General features: G+C 27.7%; 1 protein-coding gene across 2 annotated transcripts; it reads left to right on the top strand.

Moving 5' to 3' along the window:
• Positions 1-1,899: 1,899 nt before the first annotated feature.
• LOC145835550 (putative ATP-dependent RNA helicase DHX37) lies at positions 1,900-18,869 on the top strand. Of its 2 annotated transcripts, none has more exons than XM_082943197.1 (27): positions 1,900-2,013; positions 3,729-3,871; positions 4,464-4,596; positions 5,082-5,182; positions 5,434-5,584; positions 5,984-6,135; positions 6,629-6,780; positions 7,086-7,193; positions 8,310-8,499; positions 8,971-9,177; positions 9,881-9,910; positions 10,255-10,402; positions 10,771-10,901; positions 11,346-11,473; positions 12,157-12,256; positions 13,203-13,266; positions 14,223-14,347; positions 14,672-14,828; positions 15,335-15,498; positions 15,676-15,732; positions 15,964-16,115; positions 16,384-16,623; positions 16,795-16,948; positions 17,593-17,768; positions 18,092-18,205; positions 18,438-18,547; positions 18,724-18,869. In XM_082943197.1, exons 1-27 carry the CDS (start codon positions 1,914-1,916, stop codon positions 18,807-18,809), a joined length of 3,573 nt encoding a protein of 1,190 aa, XP_082799323.1. In that variant the 5' UTR covers positions 1,900-1,913; the 3' UTR covers positions 18,810-18,869. The 2 variants fall into 2 exon arrangements, with proteins under 2 accessions (XP_082799323.1, XP_082799324.1); XM_082943198.1 differs by having other exon boundaries at positions 5,987-6,135.
• Positions 18,870-19,126: the final 257 nt, after the last annotated feature.

Here is a 19,126-nt window from a genome sequence, read left to right on the forward strand (position 1 = left end):
ACTCAAGTTCAACTTTAGAAACTTCATTCAAAATCTAAATGTTTTCATTATTATAAAGCCTGCATTTTTGTCTATAAAAATTATTAAATTCAATTAATTTAAATATTATTTTTGTGACTCAAAAGTATAATTATATTTATACATTCATTACATATTTCAGTATTACAACATGTACTTTTCTAAAACAGGTTATATCTATGTTTTTTAAAAGTAAAATTAAATGTTTAAGAAAAGTATTTGTTTTTTTAAGTAAGGCTATGAAAATTTAATTTTTAGAGAACATTCTAAGTTGATTTAAATATTTTTAGTTTTAAATAATATTAAAAGTATACATAAATACTGAACATCTAACATTTTCTTTGTTAAAATTTTGATATTTTACAAACAACAGGATGACCTTTTTTTCTGGAAAACTGTAGTTTAAAAATTCAGTTGCAGGTTCCTGAAAGTTTTAAGTAAGTATTTCAAAAATGTAGAAGGAGAGAGATTTTAGTGATATAGTCTTTTTTGCCGTTTAGTTTGCGCCTCCCATAGGAAACCTATTGTACTCTTTGACTTTAACCAACTATATCTCAAAAACTAGTTTTTTTTATTTTAAAACCCTTTAAAGTGAATTTGTAGCTTAGCTCAAGATAAAGTTGTTAAAAAAGTGATTGATCCCCCTTTGAGCTTAGGTAACTTTTTAATACTAATTAGATTAACAATAGCAACTATGCTAGTAAGTATCTCTTTGACACACTAAATATAACTTAAACAAAATGTTAAAGTTGAATGTTTTTTTTTCTGTCTAAACATTGCACATAACAATATTTTCAAAAAAAAATTACAAAACATATTTTAAAAACTAAACTAAAATTTTTTAACAGTTAATTTTAAACCAATACTACAGAACAAAACTAAAATTATATTTGAACTTAAGCTATTAAACTGTTTAGACAAGCTCATAATTGAATTAACTTGTCTTTAAACAAGGAAGCCATTTTACCTGGAAAATCTTAAATTTTAGTTTTAATGAAAAAACATAAAAAACTTGAAATATTACCGAAAAAGCATCATAAAATATGGAGTTGTGAAACAATTTTATGTGAAAAGTTTTATATTATGATAGATCTTTTTTAATCTTTAAAGAAGTTTAGTGGTACATTTTGTACTATAAAAAACATTTAACTACACCACAAATTAAAACCAGGAAGAAATTTGTACAAAACTAGTAATCACTTCCACTACAATTAAAATATAAATTAGTAGCAATGCAAATGGTCTTTTTGCATTCAATTGTAAGTGGTTTTTATTGTCAAGAAAAATCTGTATTTAAAATCCAAGTTTCCATGATCAAAAACTCATAAAAGTTATGTTTTTTTTTTAAATGAGGTTGCCAGAAGATTTAAGTTTTTTTTTTTGCTTTTGTGAAAACAAATTTTTTACTTTGTTTTTATCTATTTTTATTTTCCATTATATTCTAAAATCTAAAACTATAAATATTTTTAACTATTTAAGGAATGTTTCCCTAAAGTTTAAAGTCTAGCTCAAAAAAAAAAAAAAAATTAATTTTTGAGGAAAATGACAAAAAGTTGTGCTCTATGTAAGTTTATTCGAAACTTTTTACAAAAGTTATTAGACTTCTTAAATCAATTTAATTTATTTTGTTTTTTAAAGTTATAGTTTATACTTAAAACTTTCATATAATACCCAATAATATTTTTTTTAAATGCATTCACCTCCTACACCCTTAAAAAACTATGTATCTATATAATCAAGTTGTAGTAGCAGAAATTTTGTTTTTGTAATATTGTATGCCAATAAAATAAAAAAAAAGATTGTTACAAAATAACACCTGAAACAATTTGAATTGAATAAAAAAAAACTTTAGTTTGAAATCCTGTTTTTTACAGTGATAAAATAAGTTAAATAAAATGACAAGGAAGAGAAGCAAGTTCAGAAACAGTGAAACACACGAAACTATTGAGCAGTCCACAGTTCAAATAGAAGGTCAAGATGATCTGCTTCAACAGGGTAGGTTAACTTTTAAATAAGTTTATATAGTTTTAATTCTTTTGTTTGAAGGAATTTTGTTGTATTTAAGTACCGCTTGCAACTTAACATAGATATATTATTCATTTTCAGTTTTTTAATAAAACTTCAAGCTTTTTGAATCTATCACTGATTCTTTTTCAAAAGATAAATGAAATGTTAAACAGTTTTGACTATTGATATTTAAAAAAATTAAAATAATTATGACGTAGTTGTACAAACTATTGATATTAATTTTTGTTTTACTAGCATATATTTTCAAACAACTGCGTCATAATTAGTTATAAAGAATATATATCAATAGTCAAAACTGTTTAACATTTCATTTATATAATTTTTTTATGATATTTATCTAGCAAAACAAGTTAAAAACATTTGTTACTTAAAAAGCATTTTTTGAACTAAATTGTTTATTTTATACAACATTTGTTATGTACACCTAACTTATAATTGCTTATGTAATTTTGTAATAGCTACTAAAATTTTATTTGACTCAAAACTTTATTTATTAAACAAGTGTTACAAGATTTCAAAGCTTGACTATTCTTTAATTATTGGTTTATAAAGTTTTTTTTAGTGGTTCATGTTTAAAAAAATTTAATTTATTTTAGTTAAAATATATATCATAATATTTGTACCATGTTGTATTATATTATTATAAAATAATAAAATTATTTATTATATTAATGATTTATAATTTTTCAATAAGTTTACATACAAATTCTTACACCTAGAAGTTTTTTTTTATCATGTATATTCTAAAGAGGCTACTTTACTCATTATCACAATAAGTATAACTAACTAACTATGGTTTTATCATTTTCAAAAGTTGTGCTAGTTACAAAAATATGAATGTTATACCATAGTTTTAAAGTAGTTCTAAATTTTGTTAGTTTTATTCACATTTTATTAGATAATATATTATAAAATACTAATATTGTATTAAGTATTGTGTTTATATTATATTTACAATTTAGGTATTTGTTTCAAAAACCAAATAATAGTTATGGATATAGCATGGGTATAGGGGGGTTAAACACTTTTTTCACTATTTGATCTTATTTTATATAATTTTTACTAAGCTACAAGATGCTTTTTACAGATTGTAAATATTCAAAATAATTTTTGAGGTATAGTCGGTCAAAGTTGGAGGCAACAATAGGTTCCTAATGTAAAGCGCAAACTAAAACAGCAGTAAAATTTACAAATGACCAAAAATTTATACGAACAAATGACCAAAATTGTAGAATAATGTTTATCATAAAAATATGTTTTTTCAGAAAAAAAACCTCAAGATAAGTAATTCTAGAAATAAATAAACAAATACTTAATGTTTAAAAACTGTATGAATCATATAATGTTTTTTCTCACTATTCTTAGTTATTTCCTCAAAATTAAACCTATGGAATTTTTAAATACTAGTTAGAATTTGGATTAGCTCTAAAATTATCTGAATTTTTAAAAGATAAGAGGTCATAAAAAAAATTGTGTTGTTATTTTTTTTTTACTGTTCCTTTCAAATACTTAAACATTGATTTTTGTTTTATTTCTTAAATAGTATTCAAAACTATCTGTTTAACTTAACTGGCAATATTTAAAGAAAGATGAACAACAACTATCTAGTTAAGTTTTCAATTATTCTATGCATTTATTTTACATCCAAAACTATTACATATTAAATATTCCATTTATAACAGGTGGATCAAATGTAGCAGTAATTGACCCGCAGAAAAGGCAGGTTAAAAAAATTGCAGTTCAGAAAAATCTTCCCAAGAAGCTCACCAAAAAACAAAGAAGAAAGCTTGAAGCTGTGCTCAGAAGAAAAGCCAAGAAGGAAAAAGTCTGTTGTTACTATGTGCAAAAATGCAATTTAATTAAAAATAATCAAATAGATCTACATATTAACTTTATTTGAAACTAAGATACCATAATAAGTAGTTAATGGGTACATGACCATAAAAATTCATACTATTCTAATTCCTACAATTAAAAAAAAATTAAGAGGCCATATCTCAAAAATAGTATAAATTAGATAAAAATAGTTGTAATCTTATTGCTTTTTTTGCAAAACTTTAATATTTTTGAAATATGGCTAAAAGAAATTTAAAAGTATAGTATTTTTATTAATTTTTGAAATTCCTTTTACTACATATTTTTTGCATTTTTTTCTATCATAATCTTATTAGTTTGGTGTACAACTAATTTTTTAAATTTGTTTTACTTTTTGAGATATGACCTCAACCAATTTTAATGTAACCATAATAAGTAATTTTTAGTTTTGTTTAAATTTTGTATGTATAACTTTAAATAGTAAAAATAATAAGCAAGGTATGAACCATAACCAGCTATATGTGTTATGCTCAAATGTGTACAAAATACACATTGAATTTATAAATTTGTAAATTTCCATACTAACTAATAACACATTACAGAGAGCGGAACTGCTGAGTGAGCTTGCAAAAGTACAAGTGCCTTCCAGTGAACTGGCTCATATGAGCAGTGTGGCCCACATCGGAACCAAGAACTCCAAACTCACGCAGCTCTACAACAGGCCCATTGAACCTGGTTTGTTTGAAAGTTTTACACTAAAGTTTCAATCTGCATGTGATTTATGTAGCTATTTGCAGTTAATACTTCTCTGTTCAAGTTAATTTTAACTACAGAGCATCAAGGTGCTACTTAATCTCTCTTTCTTTTTTTTAAGTAGTCTAAAGTATTAAATTTATCTTAAGTTTAGTTTTACTAATAGGTAGATTGGAATAGAGTTATTAAATATCTATTATTTTATATTTTTAAGATTTTAAACATGCACAATGCACATAATGTTTAGGAAACTACTTCAAATTTTTAATAATGTTAAAGCTTTAAAACGATATATATATATCAAATTTATTCTTCCTCTATTTAATTCAAAAAGTTTTATTGAATTCATTTAAATAATCCTTTGATATATATGTATTATGTTAATATATTTTACATGCTGTCTCGTGAAAAGATCGTTCAACTATTACCATTTACAAAAACAAAAAATAATAATAATGTTTATTTAGGTTTGAAGCGAGCAATCGACAGTCTTGGAGACAACAATGAACTGGAAATGCAGATAAGAGCAAGTATGACCAAGAAGGGTAAAAGAAGGAAAATAACCAGAGTTTGTTTTGATATTATGTTAACTTTTCTATTTAAAATTATATATAATGTTATTTAGATTTTTATGTTCATGCTTTTCTGTATTTAGTAAATAAGATTAAAAAATCAAAATTTGATTTAATTTGAAAGTTTTTATCAAATTCAAATCATTTTTTTATGAATTTTTTCAAAGCTTCAATTAAAATTAAACTTATGTTTAGCAAACATTGCGTCTACAATCAACTTTGTAAAATATCATAATTGTTTTATCAGAAAATGAAACCGAAAAAACAAAAGTTGGAGGAAATCGAAGAGCAAGAATCCAGCAAAGAGGAGGAAGAAGAAGAAATTATTGAAGAAGATTCTGATGATGAGGAAGTTGTTGTCATGGGATCCGACGAAAAAACCCCCGTTCCAAAACCAGGTATTTTGTGCAAGTTTGGTTTTGCTACTCTGAAGCTAAACTACTTGCTGTTTGCATTAAAATAAAGTTTATACTTTAATACGTTAAAAAAACATTTTAAAAATTTATAGTTACAAAACTTAATTTGCTTCGGTTTTAAATATTTCTAATGAGAAAATTCAAGAAAGTTATCAAAAACTTTTTGGACTGTATCTCTACAAGTTTTATTACTCGCATACTATATTTTATAATTTTTTGTCAACAGAATGTATTTTAACAAATATAAAACTTAGTCGTTTCAAAACATTTCTGATCAAGATGTAAAATTATCTGAAGATAACAAACTTTTTTTTAAACTGTTAAGAACTGGTTTTCAAAAAAAAGTACAATATGCACATTATTAAAAATTGTATAACACAGCAGAAAAGCCAGTTGAAGTTAAACTAGAAAATCCAAAGAAGGAAGAGAAAGTTGTGAAACCGAAAGTTGTTGTCAAGACAACCAAAGGGGCGTCGAACGAACCTTGCAGGGCAGATTTGTATGTGAGTGTGGAGAGAGACCCAGAAATACAGGTAATTTTTTTATGTAAAAATAAAAATATGGTTCTTGTTATTTAAGTATAATGGTATCGCTAGTATACTTGTATCGCTAGGTTGTTTGCCTGTACAACTGAATAAATAAAACAAATCAAATGGCGTTTCGGAAAGTAATATAACAAAGCATTTTCAACTGTTATATTTCTGTTTTTTATATTCAAAAAGTGTCAATTAGTAAGAAGTTTAAGTTTGATCTACCAAATATTGTTGTTCGCTGAACTTTATTGATGCGTTAAGTTAATAGTAACTTTCAATTAATCCAAACAACGTTATTCTGCTATGAAAAAATTCAAAGTATTAGCTAAAAACTTTGAGTTATGCAACTTAAAAAAAAAGTTTAAAACATAGACAAGTTAATGATTTAAATAAATTTTATAATGTTGTTTACACTTTCAATTTTTTTAGGAAAAGTTTTTTTTAGTAGTTATGTTTAAACACTTTCAATTAAAAATCTCGTATCAAATCTCAGGAAAGCAGAGAGAGGTTGCCGATATACCCTGAGGAAGGGGCGGTGATGGACAAAATTCTCAACAACGATTTCGTTATTATTTGCGGAGACACTGGCAGCGGAAAAACAACTCAAATACCCCAGTTCTTGTACGAATACGGATTCGCCAGAAAGTTGGTTTTGAATAAGTCTTCTAACTGTTAAACTGTTTTTGAAAAACCGTTTTTTTTGTCAACTGAACTGTGCAAAAGTTTGATTGCCATTTTTAATTGTCTATGTCTTTATTTTTTTTATAATTAATTGTTAAATTTTATATAAAGTAAAACTAAATATAAGTTAGTTTCATAAGGTTGCCATGTATTAGATCCAAGAGTTGGGCTATTGTTTTTTTTTTTTCGTGTTGTTTAAATAAGTTTTTAAATGAGTTTTAATTCTAATTAAACTTTGCAACACACAGTTTAATTCAATTATTCAACAGTGGAATGATAGGAGTAACTGAACCTCGTATTGTGGCAACAATAAGCATGGCTGAGAGGGTGGGCAGAGAAATGAACAAGACGTTGAGAGAAGTGTCGTACCAATACAGGTTCTTGGTTGTAAATATATGAAATAATTGTTTAATAGTTTTAATTCTTTTATGTCAGTACACTTGGTTAACTTTGTTAATTTAGAGCTTTTTTTTATATTAAGTCTATTGGCTGATTTTAAACATTTCCGAATCAAGTACTAATTTCAAAGCAATATTATATTTCTATAAGACGTACACAAAGACAGATTAAAAAGTCAAAAACAAATACTTAAATTTTGAAAAATCTTAAAATACTTACAATATGATAAGACGTAAGTTAAGAGTAACCTAAAACCAGTAACTATTAACACTATGATCAGTGATAATCATGTAATAAATAAGTATTTTTACTGACAGAAACATTTTAGTAGACATTTTTTAATTATTAAATATTAATTTTTTTGTTAATGTGTTATTATTAACTACATAAGTTAAAAAATAATCTGAATAAAAAATTAACCATGATAAACTTAGTATTTTTACAAAGGCATTAATAACTCCAGCTATCCTCAAATAAATTATAAGAATAGATTAAACAAACAAAATTATATTAATATGCGATTATGATATAACATTTTTATGTCTTGAAAAATAAAAATTTATCAGATTCAACTATAAATACATTAAAATTTTAACTATGCTTGTCAAGAAAAGTATATTACCAATCATATAAATTTTACTTAAAAGCATAACGTTTTGCAGAAACGCAACAACAACAATGTAGTTAATTGACAGTATCATTTTACCGTTTTTTCAAATTAGTTTTTGAATCATAAACGTAAAATCTCAGTGTTTTCAATAGATTCTTAATTGGAAGACCAAGTCAAAAAGCAGTAAAAGACTATTTTATTTAAAATCTATCTTCTCCTTCAAGCAACAGTCTTTAAACTAAACACAACCACGTTATACCACAATTGTCACTTGAATAATAGTTTTCATGTTTAAGAAGAAACACAGTGAAAGCAGCTGAACGTTACCTGAAAACACTAAACTCATAAATATGCCAATTTAATGTTAAATTTCACACACATACACAACCACAGCGTAGTTTAATAAATAGTTTTAAAATAAAACTAAGTGGTAAAAAGTGTATCAAAATATTTAATGTTTTTATCAAAAAACTAAATTTCGCAGAGACGCGAGCACGGTGACAAGGGACACGGAGATCAAGTTCATGACCGACGGAACGTTGCTGCAGGAGCTGAAAGGAGATTTTTTGCTGAGCAAGTACTCGGTACTTGTGCTGGATGAGGCTCACGAGAGGTCCATGAACACGGACATGCTCATCGGGCTGCTGAGCAGAATTGTTAAAACTAGAAATAAGGTGGGTTATGTAAAAGTTAAAATTTCATTTAAAAAAAAGATACTTGCTGTCAGCCAGCTACTGTTTGGTTTTTATTTATAACATGCGTCTCAACTTCTAACATTGTTGGTAATGTTTTATATTTTTTGTTTTTGTGAGATGAGCTTGTAATCTTTATTTTAAGTAGCAAAAACTAGTGTTAAAGAAACCAAAATGCAACTTTCAGTTGTTCATATTATCCTATTGAGTAACCAAACTCATATGAAAATTCATACTTGTTGAAAATACCAAGTTATCACAAATACAATAATGCTTAAATAAAAATAAAGTCAATCATATGCTAAACGGTTCCACTATACATAACAAACATCTTACTGTCAGCTTGTGTTAAGCTTTATGATTTTTATTTTGTTTTCTTTAGTTTTTGTAAACCTTACTATAATAATAACAATAATAGTTTCATAAAGATTAACTTCAACATGCAACAAACAGAAAGCGCAGCAAGACCCAACCAAGTACACCCCGCTGAAAGTGGTGATCATGTCGGCAACTCTGTCAGTCGAGACGTTCACGCACAACAAGAAGCTGTTCCAGCACAAAGTTCCGCCCGTGGTCAACGTGAAGGGAAGGATGTTCAGCGTCACCTGCCACTTCAACAAGGTCACTCCCACGGACAACTCCGATACGCCTCATGAAACTGTTAGTTGTTACCAGTAGAAAAAGTGTTTTAACTCCTTATTGTTTTTTACCTAGTTCCAAAAACCAACCTAAAAGTTTATTAAAAGAAAAATTCTGTCTTATGTTTTTCAAACTGTCAAGAGTTTTAAATAGTTGTACTCGTTGTTTTCAGTAGAAAAAGTGTTTTTAATTTTTTAGTTAAAAATGGTGTTTAATCCTAATAAGCATTTTTTTTTATAGTGTTATTCATAACCAATTTGAAAATAACTTTATGGAGGTTTAAGTAATATTGTGCTAAACATTTTTTAAACTTGTTAAGCTATGAAATCCCTTTTGTTAATTTCTGATATGTTTTTAGTGCTTAATTTATTTTTTAAGAATTTAAGAAAATATTTAAGAGTCTATCTGTTATGTATTTTTTAAATTATTAAATTGCATATATGGTTTTATTAACTATGTGTATACTATATGTTTCATTGTTTTTTGTTTACTGTTTTAATAAATAAGTAGATTACAGCTATTTATTTTTTACTAAAGCTCATTTGATTCATTGATAACATAGACATTTGTAGAATACTTGTCTGTTTTATTAAATTTATAGTTTATGGCAATCTTTAAATTTTACATTTTACTTATTCGGTATTTGTTTGAACTCATCCAATTTCTGTTAAATTAATTTGTATGCTGTTAAAAGTTTTTTTTTGTTAACTAATGATTTTTTTAGCCAAACTACATCAATGCAGCATATCAAAAGGTTAGTTAAATTTGTAATTATTTTATAAATTCAGTTTTGTTATAATTGTTTTAAGCCTAAAAGTATATAGTGTTTTGAAGCTTGATGGCTTTTACATTCTAATTTAGTTGTTAAAACGAATACAAAGAACTAAAATACGAAAACATTAATATATGCTTTAAAAAGATTATACATCAATATCATATTTTTTAATTTTCTACTTTAAAATCAAATTGTTTTTTATTGTTTATGAATGAAGTTTTCACTCAAAATTTTTAAAAGGATAAATGTCAATCTTTTTAAACAACTTTAGTTTAGTTTAAAATTTAATTCACACTAATTTGTTGTTTTAATTACTTTTTTAGATTTGCAAGATAAACAGGCAACTACCAAGCGGTGGAATATTGTGTTTTGTGACCAGTAAAAGAGAAATTACCTTTTTAATAAGAAGATTGAACAAAACATTTCCGCAATATCCCATCGCAAAAACCGAAGATAATGATAAAGATGAAGGTTTTTTTATATAAATTAAACTACAAACTAGACTAGAGTTTGATTTTTTTTTACAAGAAAATTGGTTACAATTAGTCATGCAAGCAACTAACGTTTGTTATGTTGTTTGATTGAGAATTAGATTTTTTACTTTAATATAAGGTCTATACTAGGTAACTCTTGCATTTCTGACCTTACTAAACAGACATCGTTGTTAATTGTTCGAAAATTTTGAAATTGTTGACCTCAACCAGAGCATACTTTATGAATAAAAATTAAAAAATTATAATAGTAATGATGAATTATTAATGCATATCTGTCAACGTTTAAGCTGTCGTAAATAAGCTTAAACTTAACCACTTTATACATGTTTTGTAAATGTTTTCCAGAAGTTCAGATCAAATTGGACGACTTCGCAGCCGACGAGGAAGACAATTGTGACGTCAGCAAGCGTGACGTGAGAAATAATTTTGAAGACAACTTCGAAGAGTATGAAGACGGTGACGACGAAGACGATGACGTAGTTATTTGTTTGTTTTGAAAAAAAGAATATTTAATTTGTGTAAATTCATAGAACAGCATATGAAAAAAATAACACGTTTCTAGTTTACTTGAACTTTTAATAATTAATTGAAGTAAATAGTTACATTTTATTTATTTAGACATAATATATTGTTCAAATCATGTTGAGTCAGAAAATATTTATGAAAAATGATGCTTTTTTCAAGCTTGAACATTTGGTTTTTCTGCGAGGCACTGCACCTTTTATTTTGCTTCAGAAAAGTTATGTCATATATAACAATAAGATGTATATAATTTATTGAATGTAACTCAACCTTCAATTCAATTTTTTTGCAATAAAGCAATTAAAATTTCAACATTGGTTCACTATTTCGTGGTGTATAACTGCAAAATATAATAGTTTTTTTATACTCACATGTGTAAAGTAGTTATTTTCACCCAGGAATCGTCATGGTTGCCTGGCAACGCGGAGAACGACAAGCTGATGCCGCTGCACGTGTTGCCGCTGTACTCGGGACTGAAGCCACACCTTCAGAAACTCGTTTTTCAAAAACCGCCAGAGGGCACCAGGTGTGTGACGTCATGATTAGTAGATGTAATTTGTTTAGATAAAATTTAAAATAAAAATTGTCATAAAAGTGTTTTTGCTTAAAAAATGGTCCTTATGATAAAAAACTCAGCTCAGCCTTATTCTTGCATGACTCTTTAGTATGTTCCATATAAGATGTTAATTAGAACCTTCATTGATAGTATAAATTTCAAGATAGCTTTGATAAATTTAGGACAGGGGTCCGTGAGCTAAATGCGGCCCACAGAGCTGAATTCTGCGGCCAGCGAGGCAGTTTTAGCTCAAAACGTAAATTTTTTAAAAATAGTAATAATAAAAGCTATTGTGTTAAAAGCTTACAAATAGGTTTTAATTTAATAATTTATGATTACTAGTGCTTATTTTTTTCCATTTTTACTTTGAAATTGTTTTTTATGATTATTTCTGCAAACATTTTGAAATAACTGCGGCCCGCTAGCAACCTTTTCTAGGATAATTGACCCGCGACTTGAAAAAGGCTGCCGACCCTTGATTTAAAACAAAAAGTAATAAATAACTTGAGCTTTCACTAAGACAATAATGTGTATAAAAATGTTGATTAAACTAAAAAGAAACTATTTTAAATTCATACTTAAAAATGGGAAAAGTAACATCTTTATATTAACAAATTGCCTTGCAATCATAACAAATGAGTTTTGTTTTTCAGGTTGTGCGTGATTGCAACCAATGTAGCTGAAACTTCGCTGACGATTCCTGACATCAAGTATGTTGTGGACACTGGAAAAGTTAAAACTCCAGTTTACGAGGTATGAACCTTGACTTATAGTTAACTAAGTTTTTCAACTTTAAGGATTTAATAGTAATTTCTTTTCCTACAAGATGTTGTTCTCTTATTTGGTTTTTTATTTTATTAGCGTGCAATGGTTTACCTGAATCATATTTTATTGTACTTAATCTAATTTTTTTTATCAGCTGTATCATTGGCTCCTATACTTTGAGGGTGGTAAAATTTACTCTGAAAAGACTCTGACTTTAATAATTCTGAACTACTTTTAAGCCTGTTTTGAATAATAAGCCTGCAAAGTTACTTAATTGAACTCTTAATTTTATTATTTAGAAAGTATAGTGAAAAGTATTTTAACTAAATAAGTGTATAAGACATTTTTAAATTAAAAGTTTGAAACTTGATTTAAACAAGCTTAGTAAAAGATTTTTTTTGTTTATTTACTAAAGCATAAAGAGCATTTTCTCAGTCTAAAAACTCATTTCAAAATATTATGTATTGTTTAAAACCCAAAAAGGTGAAGTTTAGTGATTGCACAGATTTCAATCAAAATAACTAAAATTTCTGCTTGCTTCTAGAAAATTTTAATAGAGTATTATTTCTAAAATTTTTGACATTATATACATAGCAAAACCAGATTGAAATAACAACACTTTATTAATTTTTGTATACTTTATATATATAAATTAATTTACTATCTTTGTTTTAAGTATGTGTAGTAGTGTTCATAAAATTAAAGTACATGTATTTTTTTAATTTGTAATGAGAATGAACTAAATGAATGTTCTTTCAAATGTATGTTACTCTTAACAAGTTAAACATTTTAATAGTAATTGTATATATTAAGCAGAAAACTTTTTTATTTTCTTGAATTAGTCTTAGATTAACTGTATGTATATTTGCTCAAAACTGCATTACTTTTAACAAGTTGAATCATGTTTTGTAATAATAATTTATATATTTAACAGAAAACAGGAGTACAAAACTTTATAGTTCGGGATATATCTCAAGCTTCAGCTAAACAAAGATCAGGTAATATATATATACACTTATTTTTGCAAGTTTGTTTATGTAATTAATTATTATTTACTTACTAGTTAAATAAATGTTACTAAGCAACTAATAGTTTATTTACTAATTATTATTTACTTTTACCTTTAGTTATAGAAGTAAACAAAAAATAACGTAGATGACATTAATGTAAATTAAGTATTTTTAACAGTTTATTTGTTTGTGTATTTAACTATTTATAAAATAATATTTTACTTATTCTAATAGTATATAACTTTAAATCGAAAAATTCTGGAGTTTGAAAGTTAAGACAAAATGTAAATTGAAAAAAAAGCTTGAACTTTGAAAATTTTTAGTGCATTAAGTAATGAAGTTTATATTAGATAAGAAGTAACTAAACTATACAATAAAAAGGGGCATTATAGTACAGAAATTTTGTAGAAGAAAAGACCTAGAAAACTTGCACATCAAAAAAGTAGTAGTCACTCATGTTAAATTACTATAAGTATAAAGTATTAAACTTACTGTTCCTATTGAAAAAATAAGCATGAAATAAATGAATAGTTTGTATCAAATATATTATGTAGATAGTTAGTTTTTATTTGGACAATTGCTACTCAATACTCTTGATATTGATAAGTTAACTCTTTAGGTTGAAGTTTTAAAGTTATAGGTTCTACCTGAACAGAACTTACTAGTTTTAGGGCTTAAAGTTATAATACTGTCAGTATATCTTATACTAAGCTAAGTTACAATTAAAGCTGTAAACAATTACCATCATAATGATTTAATAGCTATGCCCACATAGTTATGATTTTTCAGTTTTTGCCATTCGATTCAAGTGCAACTTTTCTTTTTTTGAAAACTAATTGTTTATACTCTGTTTCTTTGCACTATCACTTTTTTACTACATAACAGCTACTTTTCCGTATAAAGCATCATCATCGTAAGTTAAGCTACATTTTTACATACCACAGGTAGGGCCGGTAGGACGTCGGGGGGCCATGTCTACAGGTTGTACAGCAGTCAGGTATTCGACGATAAGCCGGAACACGACATTCCTGAAATCAGGATGAAACCCGTGGACAACATCGTGCTGACTGTTAGTTTGTTTTATAATATATTGATTTTAGTGTAAAGATTATGTGATTTCGGTTTAGTGAAAAATTACTTTTTGTATGTTTTTGTTTATTTTGTTGACAACATAGTTTTGTATACTATTAGTTGGTTTTAGCTTATTAAATAGTATATATAATTGAAATGTATAAGTCACAGTCGTTGCATTAGGTATTAATTGACTGTTCAAATGTGACTTGTGATAAATAATAAACCTCCTTAATTTTCTTAAAAGTAAACAACGATGATCGCTTTAAATATTTAAAACTTTACCCTCTAATTGAATTTTAAACAAATATTTTTTTTGTAGCTCAAAGAAATGGGAATACCGAAAGTGGTTGGCTTTCCGTTTCCGAGTCCTCCTGAAAAAGCGGAACTTTTCAGGAGTGAGAAGTTGCTGGTGCAGTTGGGCGCGGTCAAGCCCGTCAACCTGGATAAAATAACCGATCCCAAAAAACTGGAAGAAGGTATTTGTGTGATGCTCGATGTTTAGTTTTGTGTTTTTCTTTTGAAGCGCTCTCTGATAAGAAGTGTGTCAAAAAAAATTGATGTTTAGTCTCGTAATATATGGAAAATAGACATGCGGTTTTGTAGGGGGAGTGATAGTATTACTACCATGCCACAAATAAATTGTGCAAAGAAAATTTGTATTGCGTTACTAATTAGTCGATTTAATTTTGTTGTTGTCAAAAGTGAATATTTTATTTAATATTTGATTATTCACGTGACCAGTTGCAATTAAATTTAATATTTTCTAAACCGAGTCGTTTTAAACTAAAAAAACTAACAATCAAGTTGAGCTGTTAAAACAATACATTTGATTTAGTTAGAATGGCAGAGAATATTGAGAATAGAGAAAAAACTGAAATAAAACTAACAATTAAGTTAAGTTGTTAAAACAATACATTTGATTTTATCAGAATAGCAGAGTTTTATTGAGATCAGAGAAAAAACTGAAATAAATTTCAAACAGCCAAGCTGAGCGGCAAGATCACGGAATTGGGGAGGCTGATGGCGAAGTACCCGCTGAAGCCCAGATACTCCAGGATGATCGTTGACGCGATCAGGTTGAGGGAGGACGGCGGCTGTGACGTCATAATATACGTCATCATACTAGTTGCCGCCCTCACTACAGGGGTTTGTTTTTTTTTGTAATTTAAGTTAACTTCATTATTTTTAATAGTCAAGCTATCAAATTAAATCTCGGTTTTTTTATTAATTAAAACTCTAATTGAGACAATTTTATATATATATATATATATGTTTGTTTTACTCACCTGAGTGACTTTATATATAATATATGTCATTTAACAGGAATTGTTCTACACACCATCGGCAGTCGTTGGTGAAGGTGACGTAGCTGATGCCAGAGTTGGTTTTTATTTTATCTAAAAACTATATAATATTGAATTATTCCAAGAATGTAAACAGTTTTGAATTTATGAAAAATAAAATTAACTTTTAAAAAATTTACTTTTAAAAATTGGTTTTAAAAATCTAGGGTCAATTTGTTGTTTTTCCAGCTGAAATTTTTACTTTAAAGTTATATCTTGCAGCAAAAAAATCTAAAATTTTAAAAAACAATGTGTAACAAATGAACAGCGCGAAGTGGTGCGCAAGAAGTACATGGAGGCTTGCGCGTCGTTCCTGCAAACGGGGGAAAGCAGGATGCTGGGAGACTTCAAGATGCTGCTGGGCGCCGTGGGTTACACCACCTGCCACCAGAAGGCCGACTGCATCGACATGTGCATCAGGTTGGTTGTGACTGAATACGAAAAATCATCATTAAGGCTTAATTCACTTGAGTTTATTTAAAACAAGTTTGATCTCAAGTTTCTGGTTGCCAAACCACCATTTTTTAGTAAAATTAACCAACTTATGAGACTACCCAGTTCACTCTGTTTTAAAATAAAAGCAAAAAACGAACGATTTTAATTTTTTACGAACATTAAAACCTTTAACAACACTCAATACTAATTATCAATCCAACACTGCTTACATCAATCCAATCGTTATAAACAGCGAGAGGTCGATGAAGCGAGTGCGGCAGCTGATACAGAAGCTGCAGGCGACGTTCAACAGGCAGCAGGGCGGGAACGAAGCGCTGTGGAAACCGCAGCTGAAGCCGGCGAGCAAGCAGCAGCTGCGGTGCGTCAGCAAGGTCATACTGTCCAGCTTCGGCGACCGGGTGGCCAGGAAGCTGCCGCCCAACAGGAGCGACGACGTCAAAGTGAGGAAAAAGTGGAAGAACGCTTATGAGAGGTTTGTAGTATTTTCCTGAATGTTTAAGTTTTCTTCTTTTGGTAACGCTCATGCATGGTAAGAATATCTATATACAAGTTTATTGAACTAGTAAGGAAATTTTAAAGGATCAATAAAGTTTAGTTTTAAAATTTTTGGTAAATTGATTTTGATTATAAAATGAAAATAAAGGATGGAAGGCGAGGAGCCGGTGTTCATACATCCGAACTCAGCCATGCACAACGACGATTACTCGTCATTGCCGCAATTCGTAGTTTACCACGACATCAGGATACACCAGGGCGGTAAGATGTACATGAGGGAGGTGTGCGAGGTCAAACCCGAGGTTTGTTTCATACGATTTGGTTCACAACACTTTTGGAAGTTTAGCAGGTCTCGGCAATGTTTTTCTTCAATTTGCAAAAAGAATTAAGTTTTTAGTTAAAGATGTTTAAGTTTTTTTAAAAGGCGTACTAAAAACTATTTTCGTCATTCTCGCACCAATAAATAAAATCTTAAAATTTATAAACTTTGAAGACTTTGTTGAAAAAATATTTACAGACTTATAGCACATGTTTTTTTTTTCTATTAAAACAACCTCAGTTGTGTAAAATTGATTATCAAAAGTTTCTTGACATTTACTGCGTCAATAATAACATTTACATTCAGTTTTTGAAGTATAATTGATGATGGAACTTTTTTAAAGCAGTCTAGTAAAGTACTTCTTTTTCAAGTGTTTTTTTTTTTTTGAAATTTTCTTAGATACTAATCTAAATCGCAACTAGTTTTAATGTAAAGTTTTAAAAGTTTTTTTTATAAAATAGAATTATTTAGATAGGAAACCATGTACATCAAAAATTACTAAAAATTTATCTGTAAATTTGAATTAAGAATTTTAGATATTTAAATTTCCATTTCCAAATTAAAAATACAAACTCAAAGTTTGGCTAAAACAACTTTTGCGCTTGCAATCTCGAATTATCACAACAGTGGTTGGTGGAGATGTGCCCGCAATTCTGCGTGTTCGGTGACCCGTTGGAGCAACCCGAGCCGTGTTTCGTGGACGGACGGGTGAAGTGCCACAGGAGGGTCAGCTACGGAACGTGGCAGCTCGAAAAACCTTATTTGGTGGATTACCCGGAAGAAGAAAAACACCTGGTCACCAAGTTCGTTTTGTTGTTTGTTTTAACAATCATTTAGGTTGATACTTTTTAATTTTCTAATAAAATCATATTTATCAAGTATTTCTTTTAAATCGTATGTTTTTTTTTTTACAATATTCTTATAAAGTTATATAGTTTGTTAATTTTGCTGGGGTATTTAAATAATAGAAATATGTTTTATGTAAATACATGTATGAAAAATCCTTTGTATACTTAAATAAAGTCAACTTTTATATTTGTTTTATGTTTCTTAGGAAGTTGTAACTTTTTATCATTATACAAAAATAGTTTATACTTATATTAAAGTTTATTATATATTTTAACAGGTACAAATTGTTTGCCAAGTTTTTACTCGAAGGCAGAATAGTGGAAGGACTTGGCAATGACAGAAAAATACTAAAGAGAAGTCCTTCTGATATTTTCAGTACTTATTTCAACATGTTAGTTTAATTGTAATGTATTCACTAAACATTTTAATGCCTGGATTTAAATAAATTAGTTTTTTTTTTAAATGAATGAGAGTTTTTATTAAAAAAAATTAACCAACTACATTTTTTAAATATTGATAACAGTTTCTTTTTAATAAGTTTCTGAAGTTGGTCTGTTAATAATAAACTTCAACAATTATTTTGACCCATCTGAAATTTCTACTCAATTAAATACTTAAAACAGACCGAACAGTGCAATCAGTAAAGCAGTCACTCCGCTGTTGAGAAAATTAATGGAAAAAGAAGTTTTGACAAAAGACAGCTTGTTGAAAGAATGGCAAGAAAATCCAATCTGTATGTTGTAGTAACCTTTTTTAATATATTTTAATTTAAACCATTTAGAAAATATACATCATGAAATTTAGCATAAAATTTAGATTCATAATATAATTGATTTTTCGTTTTCGATTTAGCGACACCAGAACACTTTTGAATTTAAACAAGTATAAAACCTGGTATATTTTCAACAGATCTACAGAAGCAAGTAGTAGATGAATGGGTATTACCGAGTTATATTAACCAAGTCGTTTTATCGTGGCCACCTATTGAAAATTAATTGATTTTTAATTAACCGTTGGAGATTTTTTTAGACTTTTTTTGTTTTAGGAATTTTATATTTAGGCTTTTAACTATGTGGTTTTAGACTTGTTTTTAATGATATAATAGAGTATTGATACTTAGTTTTTACAAGTTGGAAATGTTTATGTTTTTTAGGAAATTAAAAAAAAATAGTTTACCACTTATGGTTTTAAGGTTGAAAAACAATAAATTATTATTTTTTTCTCATTTAAGTTTTATGAAAATAAAGATATTTTTTCTTTTTGGTATTAAACTATTTTTTAATATTTAAGGTAGATTTTTTTATGTATTCCT

The sequence above is a fragment of the Thalia democratica genome, chromosome 5, assembly GCF_965202585.1.
Source record: "Thalia democratica chromosome 5, ktThaDemo2.hap1.1, whole genome shotgun sequence".
Taxonomy (NCBI): domain Eukaryota; kingdom Metazoa; phylum Chordata; class Thaliacea; order Salpida; family Salpidae; genus Thalia; species Thalia democratica.

Bases quoted from the DNA above. Each gene is read 5' to 3' on its own strand.
- LOC145835550 (XM_082943197.1), top strand. From the start codon at position 1,914: ATGACAAGGAAGAGAAGCAAGTTCAGAAACAGTGAAACACACGAAACT. The intron at 12,257-13,202 runs GTATGAACCTTG...TATATTTAACAG, and splicing joins TTAAAACTCCAGTTTACGAG to AAAACAGGAGTACAAAACTT. The intron at 15,733-15,963 runs GTTGGTTTTTAT...ACAAATGAACAG, and splicing joins GTGACGTAGCTGATGCCAGA to CGCGAAGTGGTGCGCAAGAA.